Genomic DNA, 22071 nt, shown 5'->3' on the forward strand with positions numbered 1-22071 from the left:
CAACCTAATGGAACCGCAAAAAAAAGACAAGTACTTTAAATAATTCAGCCGTATAAATGTAATAACTGCCCAACAAAACACACATCTGTTCTAAGCAGAGTCTCAAAGAAAGCCCAGGGACTTCGTGTGCGTACTCTCATTTTCCACTGCACTACCAGTCCAAGAGTTTACAACTTTTATTGCAAGTTTGGTGATTGTAAATGGCCATCCGCATGGTATTTGAACCCGGTCAATACACAAGATTATCTGAAGCAGTTTGGTGATGCACACATGTCTATGTGAGGCTGTGACTGGAATGACCAATTCAAAGAGCTTCCCACAGCAGTTCACACAGTAACAAATCACACAGATTTTACACTGACATGGCTTTTCATATTGTGTGTAAAAACTTCATGAGGAAGATTAATAAAGGAGGCAAGTGATAACGGCTCCATGCTGTCCCTTGGCTTATCAGTCGACAGCAACCACAGATTTTTCATTCATTTAGTGAATATTAAAGTTTACGCACACTGCCCTCAGAGCTGTAAAATTGTCCCGGGAGAGATAAGCTGCATGTTTGATGCTTAAAGGGACTCAGTATCTGATTTAGACAATAGACAATGGGCTCAGGAGTAGGCCATTTGGCCCTTTGAGCCAGCACCGTCATTCAATGTGATCATGGCTGATCATCCACAATCAGTACCCCGTTCCTGCCTTCTCCCCATATCCCCCGACTCCGCTATCTTGAAGAGCCATATCTAGCTCTCTCTTGAAAGTATCCAGAGAACCGGCCTCCACCGCCCTCTGAGGCAGAGAATTCCACAGACTCACAACTCTCTGTGAGAAAAAGTGTTTCCTCGTCTCCGTTCTAAATGGCTTACCCCTTATTCTTAAACTGTGGCCCCTGGTTCTGGACTCCCCCAACATCAGGAACATGTTTCCTGCCTCTAGCGTGTCTAAACCCTTAATAATCTTATATGTTTCAATGAGATGCCCTCTCATCCTTCTAAACTCCAGTGTATACAAGCCCACTTGTTTTGTGTGAAGCAACTTAGTTGGTCCTGCTTTGAAACAAAGGAGTGTGAGTGTGTGAGTATGTGAGTGTGAGAGTGTGTGAGTGTGTGAGTGTGTGAGCGTGAGAGTGTGTGAGTGTGTGAGTGTGTGAGCGTGTGAGTGTGTGAGTGTGTGTGTGTGAGTGTGTGTGTGTGTGTGAGTGTGTGAGTGTGTGAGTGTGTGTGTGTGAGTGTGTGTGTGTGTGTGTGAGTGTGTAAGTGACGGGTCTCGGAGCTGGACTGTGCATCGTGCAATAGTGTTGTCAATCGCATCTCGCTGCCCTACGTGGGGAACAGTGAGTGCAGATCTAAGCAAGGGACGCACCAGCATCTCCCACTTTACATGCCACAGGCAGTTTTCAGCTCTTCTGCAAGGGACCCAAAGCAAAGAGCAACTAACAAAATGAATTGATTGATGAAGAAAAAGGGCACCACTGCAGCTGGGCAGTGTATACACGATGTCCGCAGTGAGCGTAAGTGCAGCTCGAGCTGTCATTTGTTATTCAATGAGAGACACCTGGATGTGGCCACATATAAAGGTGCACAGCAAGAGGAAATACGTCTAGCTTACGATGGTGTCATGCTTCCAGAATGCACGCACCAGCTGTGTGTCAGAACTCCAGCCCCAGGCCAAACCATCCCTCAACACCTGGGTGTGAGATGACTGTACACTGGTGTATGACGAGCTCAGTACCCCCCTCCTGTCCTCATCTCCCCTTTCCATCTTGCACTGTGGATGGCAAACTATAACATTCATCGTGATTCAAAACAGCTAACTCAAAGCAGGAAAAGACACAGAGTGCTGGAGTAACTCAGCAGGTCAGGCAACATCTGGAGAACATGGATAGGTGACGTTTCACAGAGTGCTGGAGTAACTCAGTGGGTCAGGCAGCATCTATGGAGCTAAGGAAATAGGCAACGTTTCGGGCCGAAACCCAGAAGGGTTTCGGCCCAAAACGTTGCCTATTTCCAGAAGGGTTTCGGCCCAAAACATTGCCTATTTCCTTAGCTCCATAGATGCTGCTGCACCATAACTCAGTGGGTCAGGCAGCATCTGTGGAGAACATGGATAGGTGACGTTTCACAGAGTGCTGGAGTAACTCAGCGGGTCAGGCAGCATCTGTGGAGACCATGGATAGGTGACGTTTCACAGAGTGCTGGAGTAACCCTTCTTCAGACGGTCTTGACCCGAAACATCGGCTATTTCATTTGCTCCATAGATGCTGCCTCACCTGCTGAGTTTCTCCAGAATTTTTGTCTACCTTCAATTTTCCAGCATCTGTAGTTCCTTCTTAAACAAGAAAACTATAACTAAGTAAGAGACTTGGATTTTTAAATTCCTTAATCAGCATTAACTAAAATTGGAAATTCAATGTTCATACAAGGACTGTTCAACAGTGGTGGATGTTTATGTTAAACTCTATCATGTATTGTGTTCTTTATATTCGTATGGTTGTATGGTAACTCAAATTTCACTGTTACCAATTGGTGCATGTGACATAAATGTGAACCTGAACTTCATCTCGACTTGAATATGGGATCTGTTTGGATAGCATGCCACACAAAGCTGTCCACTGTACCTCGGTACACGTGACTCTACTAATAAACACAAACCTAATCATCTCTCGAACATTGTTACATCTGGACATTGTTGCATCCAATGTTCAAAATCGATCTGCCCCTAATACCAATGGAAATGGAAGCTCTGATTTGGAAATGCTCTCTGGAAACTAAAGGGTCTGGTCTTTGTCTTACAGCCGTGTGTAAGGTCTACCTGACTCCTACTTCTGCCCAATGCCCCTTCAATGTAGGGCATGAGTAAAAATATCCTTCCTCGCAGACACCATTTCAAATGCAACACAATTCAGAAGTCTAAGAAAAATATCAGTAACATGCATCGTCCAAGTAGGTCATGTGTTGTGTTTCCGCTGAGTGGTGAACACACAACAAAAGCTTTTCACTGTACCTCGGTACACGTGACAATAAACTCAACTGAAACTAAACTGAAAGTCATGCAGGCTTAGGATTAGCAATTGTGAAATCAATATCTCTCTTTGCTTTGAGCTCAGTAATATATAGATGTTTAGGTTAGACATACGGCATGAAAACAGTCGCTTTAGCCCAACGAGTACATGTTGACCATCGATAATAATAATAATAATGGATGGGATTTATATAGCGCCTTTCTAATACTCAAGGCGCTTTACATCGCATTATTCATTCACTCCTCAGTCACACTCGGTGGTGGTAAGCTACTTCTGTAGCCACAGCTGCCCTGGGGCAGACTGACGGAAGTGTGGCTGCCAATCTGCGCCTACGGCCCCTCCGACCACCACCAATCACTCACACACATTCACACACATTCACACACAGGCAAAGGTGGGTGAAGTGTCTTGCCCAAGGACACAACGACAGTATGCACTCCAAGCGGGATTCGAACCGGCTACCTTCCGGTCGCCAGCCGAACACTTAGCCCATTGTGCCATCTGTCACCCGCTCACACTAGTTCTATGTTATCCCACTTTCTCATTCATTCCCTACACACTAGGGGCAATGTACAAAGGCTGATCAACCTACAAACCCGCACCTCTTTCTTCCGAAAGACGTTTGAAGAACTAATACTAAACAGTCGGTATTAGTAGAATGCCATGTTGAAGAGGTTCACGTCAACAGAATGAGGTAAGGATGAAATAGAAAAAGAGGTCAAGATATCTGGAGAAATCAAGAAATTGGTTAAAGGGTTAGTTTGTTACTTTCTAGAGAGGCACAGTGGATGAAGAAACCTTCCCTGTGAAAGAAAGAAAGCAAGTTTAGAGTTAGACAGAAGATGTGCCTGGAAATTACAGAGGGATTCAAAGTCAGAGGTGATCTGGAGAAGACATTAGCGTTAGTAGGTTAGATTGGGGTCAGGAATGCACCATTCCATAGAAGCTTACATGCAAAATAAAAATAGAATTTGAGGAAATAAGTTAGATAGAGTGATAAGAGGTGGACAAAAAAAGCTGGAGAAACTCAGCGGGTGAGGCAGCATCTATGGAGCGAAGGAATAGGCGACGTTTCGGGTCTCGACCCGAAACGTCGCCTATTCCTTCGCTCCATAGATGCTGCCTCACCCGCTGAGTTTCTCCAGCTTTTTTCTCTACCTTCGATTTTTCCAGCAACTGCAGTTCTTTCTTAAACACACAGTGATAAGAGATTCATTTGATTGCTAAGCACCATTTAAGTTGCATAACAGCAAGGTACAATGAACACAGCTTTAAAACAAATTATCAATCGTTTTCTCTGAGAGTTTCCTGATTCACCCGGACTGTGAATGTTGAGGACCTCCAGATAAGAAACTCTTTACTGCAATTGCCATTTTAACCATTTGAGTACACAGCTTAAATCTATTAATCCAAACGTGAACTAGATTTGCAATATTTATCATTCTAGAGTTCTAGGGACTGCTACTATATGTAGAACGCTGAACTAACACGTTAAACTTCACATTGTTTTCATGACTGAGATATTTCATTCGAGAAATCAAACACAACGCCCTCCATAATGTTTGGGACAAATACCCATCATTTATTTATTTGCCTCTGTACGACACAATTTGAGATTTGTAATAGAAAAAAAATCACATGTGGTTAAAGTGCACATTGTCAGATTTTATTAAAGGTCATTTTTACACGTTTTGTAGAAACCATGTAGAAATTACAGTCCCCCCCCATTTCATGGCATCATGTTTGGGACACATGGCTTCACAGGTGTTTGTAATTGTTCAGGTGTGTTAATTGCCTGTACACAAAAATGCTGGAGAAACTCAGCGGGTGCAGCAGCATCTATGGAGCGAAGGAAATAGGCAACGTTTCGGGGCCAAATCCCTTGGGAAATAGGTAACGTTTCGGGCCGAAACCCAAGGGTTTCGTCCCGAAACGTTGCCTATTTCCTTCGCTCCACAGATGCTGCTGCACCCGCTGAGTTTCTCCAGCACTTTTGTCTACCTTCGATTTTCCAGCATCTGCAGTTCCTTCTTGAACACAAGTGTTTAACTGCCTCCTTGATGCAGGTATAAGAGAGCTCTCAGCACCCAGTGGGGTGGGAGATTGCAACCTTCACATGGTCCGCCCTGTTTTGACGGATGCAATCAATTTGGTGCACAAAATCACATAGGATCAACTAGAACAAGTTGTCCTACAACTTTAGGCTGTGCGCACCGTATGCAGGAAGAAGAAGAAGCACCTAGTCTTTCCTCCTGTCTTTCCATCACTTTTGGAAACTTTCACAGCTGTCATTTCAACATGGTGAAACCACAATGTATAAAAATGCCCTTTATTAAAATCTGACAATGTGCACTTTAACCACATGTGATTTTTTTCTATTACAAACCTCAAATTGTGGAGTACAGAGGCAAATAAATAAACGATGGGTCTTTGTCCCAAACATTATAGAGGGTGCTGTATGTGCATTTTGATTGCGGTACTCAAATAGTTAAAATGAAATATTTGCAAGGGTGTAAGTAGCTGAAGAAGAAAGATTGGAAGAAGATCAGGTGAATGTAGTGGCTACAGTTACAACCAGGAGAAAGTTGAATTCTATATTTGCCAGCCTCCATACTGAGGCCTAGCTGAAAGGTACAGAGAATGAAAAAGTGCAGGACATGAAAGAACTTTTAGTATTCGGCTTGTGTCAGGGAACAGTCACTGGGTTAATGATGGATGACTGTGAAGGAATGGATCTCATGGCAACACCAGCGGCCTACGGCTCGGTGGCTCCGAGTTCAGATGTAACAATGGAGGACTCACAGGAACGATAACAAACATTTCCATGGCCAGCATGGGAAGAATTGTCTGTCACAGTTTTAAAATACGAGCGTTATCTGGCTGATGGGCCCATTTTAGTTGACAATTGAATCAAATCACTCAATGCAGGATTCAACTGAAGATAAACGTAAGTGACACTTGGGTGTGTGTGAAAAGATTGTGTGTTTGGCCAGTGGAATATGTATTCTCTCAAACCAGGAGATTTGTCAATCTTTACGACAGACTGCTCTCAACCAAACATTATAAAGCCAATTTGCTGCCTCTAAATCTTATCTAGCAAGTTGACATGAGTTTAGAACAGAGTTAAAGGCAACTCAAGGAAAGAAAGAAAGAAATGGCTCTTTTATAAAGAGGGAAATTAGCCCTGCACATTTAATGCTGTTCGTTGCAAATTAAGACTCATGGCTTAGAAACTTTTCAAGTCACATTACAAAGGGATCGGTAGATCTTTCTGAATGAGTGGGTCTCACATTTCATCACTCACTCACAGAACATTTCATGTTGAGTAAAATGCCACTTTTGTTTATCTTCAGTTTTAATCCTGGAGAGGTCATTAAAATTTGCAGTATAATTTGAGTAAAATTAGCTGAAAGTTATTCGGAACATTTAACAAGATGAGCTGATGTTTTTAACCTGTTGGTGGCAAAGGATAGAAGCCAATCGCCCCAGCGCCTTAGTCCAGACCGCTTGTATTTCAACTGTTCAATCCTTCCTCACAGATGAAAGATGCGACAGATTTTGAAAATTAATTATTTTTCAAAAAGCAAAAGTCACACAATGAATGGGAAGGTTTGTGGTTCAAAATGTGAAATCCATTGAATGTCCCCTGACTTTACGCCATTGAGAGGGAAGAGTAAAGGCAAGTTCTCTCATGCAAACCTGCTTCTCTGAAGAGGATCTAGAAGCCTCTCCCTTGGCGAGAACCACCTCTCTCTCCGCGTTAATCTGCACGCATTCCCGCAGAGCGTCCTCCAGTTCTTCAATCCTTTCCTCTTTCTGTTCCACTGATTCCTGAGAAAAAGCAGGAAAACTAGGAATATTATTTCAATGGGCAACGAACGGTAAGTGTTTCTGCTAAGACGTTTCTGGGTGCCAGCATCCTCAAGGATTAAAACTTAAAACAGGATCAGATCTGAAATGGTAAAAATTAGAGGTGAAAAATTGCATAAATCATGACATGAAGAATCGCTAATCTATGGTCCTGTTCTGTTGCAAATGTTCCACGTTTCACCACCAGCTACAGATGTAAGACGGGGGAAAAGGTAAAGCTGCAATTAAAAAGGTTGAGAGACACACAATCCAATCCAATGTTCTGGAACAGAGGCTAGACATTGACAAATTGTGTGCGCGGGACCAAAGTTAATCGTCATGAAATGGTTTGGATCTGCGGCTTCTAATTTCTGAAAGTGGTCCTTTTCACAACTAGAAGTGAAAACAAAACAAAAACAAATAAAAGATACGTCCGCTGGTGTTGGAGCCGTGTGGTCATAGAGGGACACTGTGCCACTGATCCCACATACAAATTGAACCTGACAGCACGGGTAGCAATTCAATTCATTAAAATCAACGGCAAATGTGTTAGCCACCCCAGTTACTGAAGGGGAAATTTTAAACCCATGTGTGGAACTTGACAATGCTGCTATTTTCAGAGTTTTGGAGCACATTGGCGGGGAAAAAATGAAGCTTTTTTGAGAAATTGCCTTAGATGAGATTTAGACAGAACAAAAAAAGCAATAAGGTATTAAATATAACGAGCATTTGCAAGTATTGTAATCGCGAAGAAAGTGGCACGAAAAAGGGTCTCGAAGTAAATTTGGATTATTTGATCAAACTTATAAGCACAACCCTTCAAAGTAACTAATTCCACAGTAAATGTTATCTGAAAATTTACGGTTCAGCTTTTGGAGAATAAAAACCTCCTGATGATAAAATATAATATTCAAATTTGATCGTCAAATTATCCGTAAACTCCTTTTGAAAATGCAAAAATATAAAATGCTTTACTGTTTACTGATCAACCATACAAAGTATGTAGTGGAGAACAAAGTGATTTGACCGCCGGTTTTATGCCAATTCCTGATTTGAGAAATCCCAAACATATTTGTTCTGCTTTAATCCATGTGGGCACACATTCCTGCACCTTCAAACTTTTCTTCCATTAATATCATTGTTTAATCTCACAATGAGGGCTTTAAACTGATTACCTTTCTTCAAATTATCTCCAAATAGACGCATTAGCGTGATTCAGTTACGTAAGGAATCAATTATTGCTCTATCAATCTGGCTAATTATATGCAATACATTCGCTTAAATAGGGTGTCCAAAATGGACACAAGAACCTAACTGATGCCTTTGAGCATAGAATCTAGAACAGTACAGCACAGGGACAGGCCCTTCAGCCCACAGTGTGTGTGCCGAACATGATGCCAAGCTGAGCCAGTCTCCTCTGCCTAAACGTGATCCATATCCCTCTATTCCCTACATTTCCGCTTGCCTATCCATAAGCCTCTTAAAAGCTTTGCATCAAATTGATCAATATTTATTTACGCTTGTACTTTCACCTCTCTAACATTATTACATTAATTAGTATTTGCTCTTGAGGCCTCTTACCCACCACAAGCTGATGGAACTTCCGTACATACTTGAATCTCTAGTTCATTCAGAGCCTTTAATGTTTTATGTGTCATTCCTAACTGTCACTGTGTGTCACTTTTGTCACTTGCGGGCGGAGCACCAAGGCAAATTCCTTGTATGTGAACACTTTGCCAATAAACATATGGCGGCCACGGTGGCGCAGCGGTAGAGTTGCTGCCTTACAGCAAAATGCAGCGCCAGAGACCCGGGTTAGATCCCGACTACGGGGGCTATGGGCGAAAAGTTTTGGCTCCCGACACGTTGCCTATTCCTTCTCTACATAGATGCTGCCTCACCCACTGAGTTCCTCCAGCATTTTCCGTCTACCTTTGATTTTTCCAGCATCTGCAGTTCCTTCTTAAACCAACCTATGAGTAAAGTCATTGACAAGGTTCTGTCGTGGTAATAAGGTGATGAGGCTATTATTCGCCATTAGTACTACTCTGTGAAAGTAACCCCAACTATTAGGTGCATAGTTTGACAATTTTTTTGAAGCTGGCCATTGCTAATTTAGCGCACCTTTGAAGGCTGCATGTTTCCAGCCTGTTCCACTATAATCACGAGAAATCACTTGCAGCAAAGTGAATTCCAGCTATTTGCAAACTAATCCCATTGCAAAATATCCAGACCCTCAGGTGCTTAATTACACAAAGTCTGCAAGATTTCCATGGCATACTAATCCATAATCACTGCGAGGCATGGTCTCATACCATAAAAAATAACTTAGGCAATGCCTGTGGATTGTAACTCATTTCCCAAATATAAAGGAATTTTAAATATTAAAAAAACAGAAAATGTTTGTTTGCTATATTGCGATTTGGTTTAATCAGATGCAAATCCAGGATGTTACATTACCACATGCACCAGAATGTTACCTGGGCTTGAGGGCCGGAGTTATAGGGAGACATTAGACAGACAGGGACATTCGTCTTTGGTGCTTAGAAGGCCGTGGGCAGACTTACTGAGGGAGCACAAGGTCATGGATAAAGTGAAGACTCACAATCTTTTTCCCCAGAAAAGAGGATTCTAAAAGTAGAGGACGTAGGCTTTAGAGAGGGTGGAGAGATTTTAGAGGGATGTGAGGGGCAACTTTTTTGCCATTGGCCATTGTTAGCTGTTTGCTGGGTGAGAACGAGTTACTGGCAATGGGATTATTGATAGGAAGGGTTTAGTGAGCTATGGGCCAAATGCAGGCAAATGGGACTGGTCCAGTATTGCAAGTTGGTGGGCATGGACAAGATGGGCTGAAGGGCCAGGTACTGTGCTCTATAACCCCTTCACTCTAAAACAACTTTATCAAAAATTGCTTCCTTGCAGATTTTCGGGAGAATTAAGTAATCGGTTGCTCTGCCAACGTGATAACTTCATAACTACAGACAGCCCACAGATTCAACTATAGACAATAGACAATAGGTGCAGGAATAGGCCATTCAGCCCTTCGAGCCAGCACCACCATTCAATGTGATCATGGCTGATCATCCCCAATCAGTACCCCGTTCCTGCCTTCTCCCCATATCCCCTGACTCTGCTATCTTTAAGAGCCCTATCTAGCTCTCTTGAAAGTATCCAGAGAACCTGCCTCCACCGCCCTCTGAGGCAGAGAATTCCACAGACTCACAACTCTCTGTGTGAAAAAGTGTTTCCTCATCTCCGTTCTAAATGGCCTACCCCTTATTCTTAAACTGTGGCCCCTGGTTCTGGACTCCCCCAACATGGGGAACATGTTTCCTGCCTCTGGCGTGCCCAAACCCTTAACAATCTTATATGTTTCATGGCAGAGAGGGAGCTGTATTTGCGGGATCTTTGTGGGTAGCTGTGATGTCAGCAGCAACATTAGATTTATCTCTTGGGGCTAACGGAATCAAGGGATATGGGGAGAAAGCAGGAACGAGGTACTGAATGTTGGTGATAGCCATGATCATGTTGAATGGCCGTGCTGGATCGAGGGGCCGAATGGCCTCCTCCTGCACCTGTTTTTGTTTCTATTACTTTCCAGCTAACTTCAAATAGTGGGATGATGTCTCTCTCTCTCTCTCTTTCCTTCAGCTCATCAGCCACAGTGTTACCTGGATTTGCACTGAATATCCACATACTTGTAATAGAGAACTGCCTCACTGAGTGCTTCTGAAAGTAATGTTTAAACTACATTTATCATACTGAGTTTCAAACAAAAGCATGGAAGAGAGGCCAGGCCAGTTTAGGAACAGCGGCCTTTTAAAGTGTCATGCCATGGTGTTCAAATGTAACGTTGGTGTAACGTTGGTAAGCTGATTCTTGATTAACAGGCGTGAATTCTCCCCTGCTTCATTTCTGCTTTACGAGTTAGAAACTCAAAGGGTTTAGGGGTAGGTGATAGAACAGTGCCGCCGCACAGGAACAGGCCCTTCGGCCCACAATGTCGGTGCTGGACCAGAAGCAACGTAATCCCTTCTACCTGCATGTGATCTTTACATGTACGTGTGCCTATCTAAAAGCATCTTAAACGCCACTATCGTATCTGCCTCCACCAACACCCTCAGGTTCCAGGCACCCTCCACCCTGCGGATGTGGAGAGGATGTTTCCACCCGTGGACTAGAGGTCACAGACTCAGAATTAAAGGGGGCTCTCTTTTAGAAATGAGGTGAGGAAGAACATCTTTAGTCAGAGGGTGGCGAATCTGTGGAATTCTATGTCACAGAGGGCTGTGGAGGCCAAGTCAGTGGATATTTTTAAGGCAGAGATAGATAGTACAGGTGTCAGGGGTTTATGGGGAGCAGGCAGGAGAATGGGATTAGGAGGGAGAGATAGATCAGCCATGATTGAATGGCAGATTAGACTTGATGGGGCGAATGGCCTAATTATGCTCCCATCACTTGTGATCTTAAAAACTTACCACACACATATCTATACATGTTGCCCCTCTCACCTTAAAGTGATGCTCTCTAGCCTTTGGCATTTACCACCCTAACCAAACAGTTCTGCCTGTCTTCTCTATCGATGCCTCTCATCATTTTATATAGTTTTGTGAGTTTGGAGACACAGCGTGGAAACAGGCCCTTTGGCCCCCGAGTCCACGCCGACCAGCGGTCACCCATTCTCACTCTCACGCTCTCATTCACCTCCTGCACACTGGGGGCAGTTAAACCCACAAACCCGCACGTCTTTGTGATGTGGGAGGAAACCTGAGCACCTGTGGGAAACCCACATGGTCAGATGGGTAACATGCAAACTCCACATAGACAGCACCCGAGGTCTGGGTCGGACCTGGGTCTCTGGCGCTGTTAGGCAGCAGCTCTACCTGCTGCACCACCCTGATGCCTTGAACATCAGCATGAATGAAAAACTGTAGCGTTTAGGAAGGCTTGGATTCTGTCCGTGTGGTAAATTCAAACAGGGTGTTCAGCTGAAGCTGCCTGACTCTGAGCTCGGCGTTTCAAAGGTGAAGTTCTGGGTTTGAATCCAATCCAACCAGTCACCACACTAGTGTTTCAATCTTCTGGAAACGTGCAAACGTGCAAACGTATACTTACCTCAACATTCAGGCTATCGTGTATGACAACATCATGGATCACCATTACAATTTTTTGTAATGCATTTCTGGATGCGTAACCCAGTAACAGATTTATTCCCAATGATTAGCTAAGAAAATGCAGCTCCAGATCTGGTTCATGCACCTCATTATTTTCAACATATAATGCAAGCTAATGCGAAGGCCTGAATGTTGCCACGGACTAGTCAAGAGTTACCGCTCATCATTACATAGCCAATTCAACCCCGTGGCCTGAGGGCCCGTCATTACTGGCCCCTTATGCCTAGGCACAGAAATCCAATTTGCAAACTATGGGCTTTTATACGGCTGCAAAGATACGGTGTACACTGGCCTTGTGTTGCAACGGCACACTGCGGGAAACGCTCCATTTACCACAAGTACAACTGAAGTTATTGCAGTTGTTTGCAGAACGTTGTAGTATTGTGTGTGTGTGTGTGTGTGTGTGTGTGTGTGTGTGTGTGTGTGTGTGTGTGTGTGTGTGTGTGTGTGTGTGTGTGTGTGTGTGTGTGTGTGTGTGTGTGTGTGTGTGTGTGTGTGTGACTGGGTCGTGTGAAATACATCCATCTTCAGGATTTCTCTGCATTAAATACCAGGTCACGATGTTGCTTGAAGCGTTTTCTCCGTATGAAGTTAGCACTATTTATCAAGGAATAAGACTGACGGTGTAGCTGTTTCTGTGGACGTGAATATTGGTACATGAGTGATGAGTGTGCACTGCACATTGTACACAAGTGTGCACTGCACTTGTACACGAGTGTGCACTATATGTTGTACATGAGTGTGCACTGTACGTTGTACATGGGTGTGCACTGCACTTGTACACGAGTGTGTACTGTACTTGTGCACGACTGTGCACCGTACTTGTGCACGAGTGTGCCCTATACATTGTACATGGGTGTGCACTGCACTTGTACACGAGTGTGCACTATACGTTGTACACGAGTGTGCACTATACGTTGTACACGAGTGTGCACTATACGTTGTACACGAGTGTACGCTGCATGGTGTAGCAGCCTCTGAGGAGGTGAATACTTGTACACGAGTGTGCACTGCACGTGTACATGAGTGTGCACTGCACAGTGTAGCAGCCTCTGTGGAGGTGAATACTTGTACATGAGTGTACGCTGCATCGACTTTAATGACCTGTACAGGCTTCACTTTTACAACCTTCCTGTGCCCTGCCCTCAGCTGCAGACTTCTTTAAATTAAATTATTTCAACAATGGCACAGTTTTTTTCCTGAACATAGTTTTGAAATATTGGCTCTTGTTCAAAACACATTTCAGCAGCACATATGGAATGTATCCACTACTTACTAGAACCCCCACAAGTTGAGTGTAGACAAATGCCCACAAACTCATCCCAGCTCACAATCCTGAAATATATTCCTGTTGGAGCAGATACAGACCAATTGGTTTCATATCTTGTGATTAATTGAGTTAAAGAATGAGCACTGTGAACTTTATTTAATTGCAGATTAATCACTGAGTGCTGGAGTAACTCAGCGGGACAGCCAGGCAGCATCTCTGGAGAGAAGGAATGGGTGACGTTTCAGGTCGAGACCCTTCTTCAGATGCTTCCTAATCACTGATAGATGTTGGTCTCAATGTCCTTCAATAGTTTCAAAAGCCCAGTTTGAAAATACATTTCCTTCCGCTACCTATCACTGTACAAAACAAATCAAAATCTTGTAACGTGTAAATTTGATTGAAGGGGAAAAGAGGGGTTCAGGTTTACTATTATTGTCCTGTGTACCGAGGTACAGGGAAAAGCTTTGCTTTGCATCCTGTCCAATCAGATCAGATAACACTATTCATAAATACGGTCTAGTCAAACTCAAGTACAATAGGTGGAGCAAAGGGGAAGATAAATGTTGAGGCTCTAAGCCACTAAATGGACCTTCTGCTAAGCCATTCGTGGGAGCTTATCTAAGAAAGAGACCAACATCAATGATTCAATTGGAAGTCACATTTGAAAATCTCACAGAAACCCTGCAGGCCGTGAACTCTGTGGTTCATCTGTCATCAACGCGGAGAAATCTCTCTACCAAACGGTATCCCAAACTAAACTTCATCCAAAGTAATAACTATATTCAAAATGTAGCCCATGCAAAAACTCTTAATACATTCTCAGTGACCATGTATTCAATAGTCATAGACAGTCACAGTAGTCAATAAACAATAGACAATAGGTGCAGGATTAGGCCATTCAGCCCTTCGAGCCAGCACCGCCATTCATTATGATCATGGCTGATCATCCACAATCAGTACCCCGTTCCTGCCTTCTCCCCATATCCCCTGACTCTGCTACTTTTAAGAGCCTTATCTAGCTCTCTCTTGAAAGTATCCAGAGAGCCGGCCTCCACCGCCCTCTGAGGCAGAGAATTCCACAGACTCACAACTCTCTGGGTGAAAAAGTGTTTCCTCGTCTCCGTTCTAAATGGCCTACTCCTTATTCTTAAACTGTAGCCCCTGGTTCTGGACTCCCCCAACATCGGGAACATGTTTCCTGCCTCTAGTGTGTCCAAACCCTTAACAATCTTATATGTTTCAATAAGATCACCTCTCATCCTTCTAAATTCCAGAGTGTACAAGCCCAGCTGCTCCATTCTCTCAGCATATGACAGTCCCGCCATCCCGGGAATTAACCTTGTAAACCTACGCTGCACTCCCTCAATAGCAAGAATGTCCTTCCTCAAATTAGGGGACCAAAAGTGCCCACTCAGTGGTGTTCACACCTGTCTTTGCACAAAACTCCCTTTCCACTTTTGCCCTTGTCAGGTCCGGGGGGGCAGTTCCCCCCGCCACGGGTGCCATGTAATCCCGCGCTACCTGCTCCATGGTTGGATAGTCGGCGACTAAACTGTCTCCCCCACCTGGTTTGCCAGGTGAGGAGGGGGCTGTGGACCCCCAGCAGGACCAAAAACAAGACCTGTCAAAGGGCGGATGAGCTCCTAGCGAGTCAACGGCCATCCACACTTCAGTAGAAGTTGCGATCACTGTCGTACACGGCATTGTAAGGACATTTTCCGTCGGAAACCAGCACCACTGCGTTGCTAATGTTTTCAACGATTTAATAATAATATTAATAATAAGTCATGTGCCCTCGGGGTGATATCCCTTCCCTTGTTTGAGGGGTTAGGATGTAGATGATGAGGAATTTCTTAAGCTAGAGGGTGGTGAATCTGTGGAATTCATTGGTGGTGACCAAGTCATTGGGTATTTTTAAACCGGTTCTTGCTTAGTTAGTGCATCAAAGGTTATGGGGAGAAGGCAGGAGAATGGAAAAGCAAAGGACCTGCAGATGCTGGTTAATACACAAAAAGACACAGAGTGCTGGAGTAACTCAGCGGGTCAGGCAGCATCTGTGGAGAACATGGATAGGTGACGTTTCGAATTGGGACCCTTCTTCAGAATGGGGTTGAGAGGGAACAAGAGATTAACCATGATCGAATGGCAGAGTAGACTCGCTGGGCTAAATTCCGCCCCTATGGCTTCTGGTTGTTCCCTCCAGACTCTGCCCCTCAGCCCAGCAGCAGAAGGACCAATTAATTTGAATCTGCGATCAATACACTTTCTGATCGATAAGGGATTCAATGAAGATTAACGGGATCAATGAAGTTTGGACAAGTCTGAACTGGAGGAATAATGCTACTTAATGAACGAGTAGCTTCGATGGTCTGTACGGCATTCACTGCTAACGTTGCCTTTGAAGGCATTTTAAACGTTTGTCCTTATGTAAGTTTCCTTCACAACTAGCCATCCTGGTCTGATGCTGACTGCCTCTGCTGCAAGCAACTATTTAGGAAGAGGTCCACAGCCAACACAAGCAATGGAAAGTGTGAAATTGAAGAGAGAGAGTGGTGTTGAAAGCCTCGCTGTCTGATCATCATCCCTTATAACAGTGGAGAAAAACACAAGCCTGCCCAAGTTCTATCCCGACTGTCAAGCCGTTGAATTGAATTTAATGCAAGCCTACACGAGGAGACGTATTTAAGATGGCTAACAGAAAGATGTAAATCATATGGTACAAGTTACGCAGAGCAGATACAAGCAATGATTCCAAAGCTAATAAGTCAAGGATCAAAACTAAAAATATTATCATTTCAGCTACATTTTAAATCCACATGCTCAAGTTAACATTCAGACATGCACTTCAATTTTGCTGCCAAATAGGAATGCAGCAAATAAACACTGCAAATAGACTGAAGACTAAGACGAAACGATTGCTTTGGAAAGACCAATGTCCTGCACTGGGGATTAGTTTGGTCCACACACCTGATGTGCCAGGCTCCCTCCAACATGACCAGTACCAGCTCAAGTTGCTGAAGTTATTTCTTCTACAGAATGTTCTTGTGGGACTTGCAAAGATGTTCTCCCCTCACACTGACATCCAGGTTCATAATGACAATAGACAATAGGTGCAGGAGTAGGCCATTCGGCCCTTCGAGCCAGCACCGCCATTCAATGTGATCATGGCTGATCATCCCCAATCAGTACCCCGTTCCTGCCTTCTCCCCATATCCCCTGACTCCGCCATTTTTAAGAGTCCTATCTAGCTCTCTCTTGAAAGCTTTCCCAGAAGCTGAGAAGCATGAGAAAAATGAGAAGCAGAATGGAAATGCAAGCAGCTGAGATTTATAAATCACCACAGGCTAATTACGTATTGGAAACCAAATCTGAAGGATTATAAAGAACATTGGCCATGACCACAGTGAATGGCGGCGCTGGCTCGAAGGGCTGAATGGCCTAATCCTGCACCAATTGTCTATACAGAAGAATATACATAACAAACGCTTTTCACTGTACCTCGGTACACGTGACAATAAACTCAACCAAATATACAGGACTGTGTCCGTGCCCCCATCGGTCACTCAGTCCGTCCCTCTGTTCTTTCCCCGTCCCCCTATCTGTTGAACCATCAGTGCCCTTGTCCATCCGTCTATCTGTGCCCCCATCACTCCGTCCGTCCCTCTGTCCGTTCCCCACCTCTAACCGCCCATGTCTGTGCCCGCCTGTCCATGTGTGCCTGTCTGGTGTACCTGCCTGAGTGTCTCTCTCTGTCTGGTGTACCTGCCTGAGTGTCTCTCTCTGTGTGTGCACGTGTCTCTGTGAATCAGTGTACACGCACGAGCCAGTGTGCATTGGCAAGTCTGCGTGTCAGTGTGTGGGCGGGAACGCCTGTGCGTGAGTGGGTGGACACTTGTGCAACAATGCACTTTCATGTCAACACACAAAGCTGCATGGGAAAATAACAGCAAGAATTGGCCAGTTAATCCCTTAAAATCCCTGTCGTTCAATTAGAACACGGGTGATTTGCAACTTAATCACTCAGTTACATCCTCCAGTATCCTTGGCAAAGAAATTACAGTACCTTTCTCAAATTTCATAGAAACATAGAAAAATAGGTGCAGGAGTAGGCCATTCGGCCCTTCGAGCCTGCACCGCCATTCAATGTGATCAGGGCTGATCATCCAGAATCAGTACCCCGTTCCTGCTTTCTCCCCATATCCCTTGATTCCGTTAGCCCCAAGAGCTAAATCTAACTCCCTCTTGAAAACATCCAGTGAATTGGCCTCCACTGCCTTCTGTGGCAGAGAATTCCACAGATTCACAACTCTCAGTCAAACCATTCTTTCATCGTATGTCAGTCCTGCCATCCCGGGCATTAACCTGGTGAACCTAAGCAAAATTCCCCCCCCCCCCCAAAATGCATCTGTGAGCAGAATGTGACCCCTGAACTTTAGGGCCTTGGTGCTGAACAGGTTGGAGTGGCTGCCGGACAATATCTCCCCGAGTTCAAATTAACAAATGATCTGGAGCTGTGCCTGCAGAATCTAATCTAAAGTTTAATCGCCCTCTACCTGGAAAAGTGTTTCCTAGTCCCACACCCAAATAATTTGTACCTTTTCATAGTGACAATTGACAGCGGTAATTTAACCTACAAACCCGCAGGCCTTTGGGATGTGGGAGGAGACTAGAGGACCCTGAGAAAAACCACGTGGTCACAGGGAGAACGTACAAACTCCGCACAGACAGCACCCGGGGTCTGGATTGAACCCGGGACTCTGGTGCCATGAGGTAGCGGCTCTACCACTGTGCTGCCGTGCCAACCCTTTAGCTTTTCGCCATTTAGAAATTAATCTTCTATGCTTTTTCTGGTACAAAATGAATTTGGCAGCACTGTAGCTCATTTGTCACAGTTTTGAGCATTTGCTTTTTCTTTTACACATATTAATGCTTCCATCTGCACGACTTATCAAGTCATCAAACTCCATAATTGTAAAACGTTAGGATTCAGCTTTCTCCCCTAAGTTGTTTGCAAATACCTGGAGTGATGGCGGTGCCAACAACGAACCTTTCATCACCTCCCGTCATTAGGGATAATTTTAATTCCTGCTTGGCCACACAGCTTCCCAGTCCAGGCAACAATTGCATCCATTTCCGTAAGATTTCCCCTTCGCTGAAAGGCTTTTATGAAAGAGCTAATCAGAGTTCACATGAAACCCTCTGACAATCCCCCCTCAACTGGTTTTGAAAACTTCCTCAAACAAAATTGTGAAGCGTTATGGGCCTGTCCCACTTTGGTGATCTTTTGCGTGACTACAGGCCACGGTCGGGAAATTTTCAACATGTTGAAAAATTTTCTGCGACAATTTTTTTGTTGTCGTAGGTTGTCACCGGGTGTCGTAGGTGAATTCCATTAAAACTAGTCCCTGGCAGTTTCCTAAAGAGTCGCCTAAGTGGGACAGGCCCTTTAGTCAGGCAAGACCTTTACCATATGTTTTTAGACTCTTATGATCGACTGACATCATCCAGAATCAGTGCCTCGTTCCTGCTTTCCCCCCATATCCCTTGATTCCATTAGCCCTAAGAGCTAAATCTAACTCTCTCTTGAATACATCCAGTGAATTGGCCTCCACTGTCTTCTATGGCAGAGAATTCCACAGATTCACAACTCTCTGGGTGAAAAAGTGTTTCCTCATCTCAGTCCTAAATGGCCTACCCCTTATTCTTAAACTGTGACCCCTGGTTCTGGTCTCCCCCAACAAGGGGAACATTTTTCCTGCATCTAGTCTGTCCAATCCCTTAAGTATTTTCTATGTTTCTAAAAGATCCCCTCGTAATGAAACAAATTGGTTACTTTTTACTCGTACGAGCCACTATGAGACATCCACAAACTCCTACAGACATTCTCCGAGTTCGAATCAGGGGAAAACTCGGGAGAAAACTCTTGAATGACCTCGTACAGTGGGACAGGCCCTTTAAACCCGGCGCGGCTTTAAATGGCCACGGGACACTTACCATCGCCCGACGGGGGCTTTGACTCTGACATCGGGAGGAGACTGAGGAGTGCAGGGGAGAGATAAGACTTTGTCTTCCATCACAGTGAGGAGGAGATTCACTGTGATGGATGTTTGTGTAAATTGTGTTGTGTCTTGGTTATTTTTCTTGTGTGTATGACTGCAGAAACCAAATTTCGTTTGAACCTCAATGAGGTTCAAATGACAACAAATAAATTGTATTGTATGTTTGGTGTCAGGGTCAGTGATGTACATGGCTGTTGGCTTTGTCCACCATACAGCACATGTCAAGGCTACATTGGGACCTAGAGTGGGGAGACATAAACAGACCCACCTCCATGTGCTGTGAGTTGTCAGTCAGGTTGTCCTCACGTTTCCGCGCTTCCTCCAGCAGTTGTGCATTCTTCTTCTTCTCCATCTGCTCCTTGTGCTTCAGGTTGGCCACCTTCTTGCTCTGATCCTTCACTTGCCTGAGAAGTTTGGAAGGGAATCAGTCACGTCGTACAAGTTCTGCATTACACCCAGCATTTCATTGCTTTAATCTTTCTCACCCCATGCCCCAATTAAAGTTGACCTGAACTGTCCGCTTAGTGAGAATGATGCAAACAGCATTGAGCTTGGCAAGTCCTGGCCACAGCACAACCTCAGCAACACAGACATATTCATGATCAGACAGAATTGTGAGTCAAATAAAACTCTTGCAGAAGCGCTCGATATTTTACAGCAATACCCTTTAGAGAAGAAACGGTTAATTTATGAAACATCATTTGGGAATAAGGAAGACAATTGACTTTTTGTTTCAGGTTGATTCGCTGTGACCGGTTTCACACTTCAGAAGTTTGCATGACTCAGATTGATTGGTCAAAGTCCTGTAAGATGGATATTTAAGGAACGTGTTTGTTTACTGGCATGAGTAGACAACACCTCCACCTTTCCCCACTGAGCATTCACTTTAAACAATAAAGTGTTGCAGTCATTTATTTATGACACTTAAATAAAGATGCCAATGTGACTAAAGGGCCCGTCCCACTTTCACGACCTAATTCACGACCTTTTTTACTCGTGGACATTTTTCATCAGGCTAGAAAAACGCCCCGACCTACTTGATGCCACGAGTACCTACGACTAACATCACAGCCTGCTACGAACTATCTACGACTTACCTACGACCTCCTACGACCTCGTGACGACCATGCTGCGAGTATGAGTCAAGGGCAAACTCGGCAGAGGTCGTGAATTAGGTTGTGAAAGTGGGACAGGCCCTTAAGTATGTCATGGTGGCGCTGCAGTGCCGGAGACGCAGGTTCGACCCCGACTACGGGCGCTGTCTGTACGCCGTTTGTACCTTCTCCTCGTGACCTGCGTGACCACATTTCTGAGAAACATCTTACACGGCATTCCCTCAGTGTCTCAAGTCCATTCAGTAAAGCAATCTTGACCATAAATAGTGTGCTCATCATATTTTCTTATGGACTGGGCATTGGCCAAGCAGGGAGCATTGTAGCTTCACTCTCATTTGGACCAGTCGTGAAAAAAAAGTCTCATTTTTTAAATATAATCTCTTCACCATTTTTACTTGGTTTTCTTCATGTCGAGTAAAATCTTCCCCTTGGTGGAGAGATCCCGATAAAGATTCGCTCAGCAAACACACAAATGTAAAATACGAGGACATGACGATCACCTCATTATAAAAGGCAGTGTGTTTCCGGCTGGTTGGAGAACCCATGGCTAATGAACAATGTTCTTCAATCTATGGTGCATCAGCCTGAAGAAATGCTGCACTTAGCCGGTTAAATGCTCACAATCAAAGCAAAGAATCTACAAACATTTCAGGAAAGCTCTTTGAAAGGGAGGAAAGCCATCAAACGTTCAACCTATATATATTACACTGGAAATCTCTTCCAATCCTGGAACTACAAACCATTTGACATTATGACTGGCGAAGGAAACTGAAGGAAATTCTCATTGCGATAATTGGGATAAATAGGACAGAATGTTAAGGATTGTAACCTAACCCACACGCAAGACTCATTTACGTAATTACCGATATAAATTAAAAACTGGGACCTCTTTACAGAAAAGGTACAGAAAGAAAATAACAAAGTCTTGCTCATTACATTCCATGGTCTGCAAAATTTCACATGAAATAAGTTTGAACATGAAACTTTTACAAAGGGAAGTGTTTTCTCATGAGTTTTTGGTCTATTTAAATGATAGCATCTAAATAAGGCACAAAAATTATTCCAATTTAAGATAGAAAACTTCAAAAAGAGCGCCTGTTTTTTTAAGTCTGCTTACTATCTTTCCATCACTGGTGTGTGGCTGACCTGGGGAGGAACCTTTCCCTCCGCCATGCACTTCAAGACTGTGAAGTATTCCCTGTACATGTCGCAAAAAGCAAGGAAATATTTTTTTCCCTCCTCCAAAATTAAGGTCACAGAAAAGGCCATCAACTAACCCCCCAGTGGTACGTTAACCCAGAATTAGATTCCAGCTCAAGTTTCAATATATAACATTGTGGTTTCATCATTATCTTTAGGAATTATGTCTTAAAAATGTGATGCATAAACTTGCAGACTTCAATGCTTATTCAAGGCAATGACACTAATATTCTTCACCCAGTGGTTCAAATCGTCAATTATTTTGTTTAAGAAGGAACTGCAGATGCTGGAAAAATCGAAGGTAGACAAAAATGCTGGAGAAACTCAGCGGGTGAGGCAGTGTCTATGGAGCTAAGGAAATAGGCGACGTTTCGGGTCGAGACCCCTT

General features: G+C 44.0%; 1 protein-coding gene across 8 annotated transcripts in view; it reads right to left on the bottom strand.

The window, feature by feature from the left end:
- The window catches only part of erc2 (ELKS/RAB6-interacting/CAST family member 2), a 569575-nt gene that overhangs the window by 239662 nt on the left and 307842 nt on the right, over positions 1-22071 (bottom strand). For 6 of the 8 annotated variants that reach the window (XM_033036567.1, XM_033036566.1, XM_033036565.1 and 3 more), the window contains 2 exons: positions 19637-19772; positions 6716-6847 (listed from right to left, as the gene is read on the bottom strand). In XM_033036567.1, the coding sequence (XP_032892458.1) occupies positions 6716-6847; positions 19637-19772 (268 nt within the window). The remainder of the gene's footprint in view (positions 1-6715; positions 6848-19636; positions 19773-22071) is intronic. The other 2 variants (XM_033036569.1, XM_033036568.1) reach the window with 1 other exon arrangement.

Source organism: Amblyraja radiata, chromosome 18 (assembly GCF_010909765.2).
Source record: "Amblyraja radiata isolate CabotCenter1 chromosome 18, sAmbRad1.1.pri, whole genome shotgun sequence".
In the NCBI taxonomy this organism is placed as follows: domain Eukaryota; kingdom Metazoa; phylum Chordata; class Chondrichthyes; order Rajiformes; family Rajidae; genus Amblyraja; species Amblyraja radiata.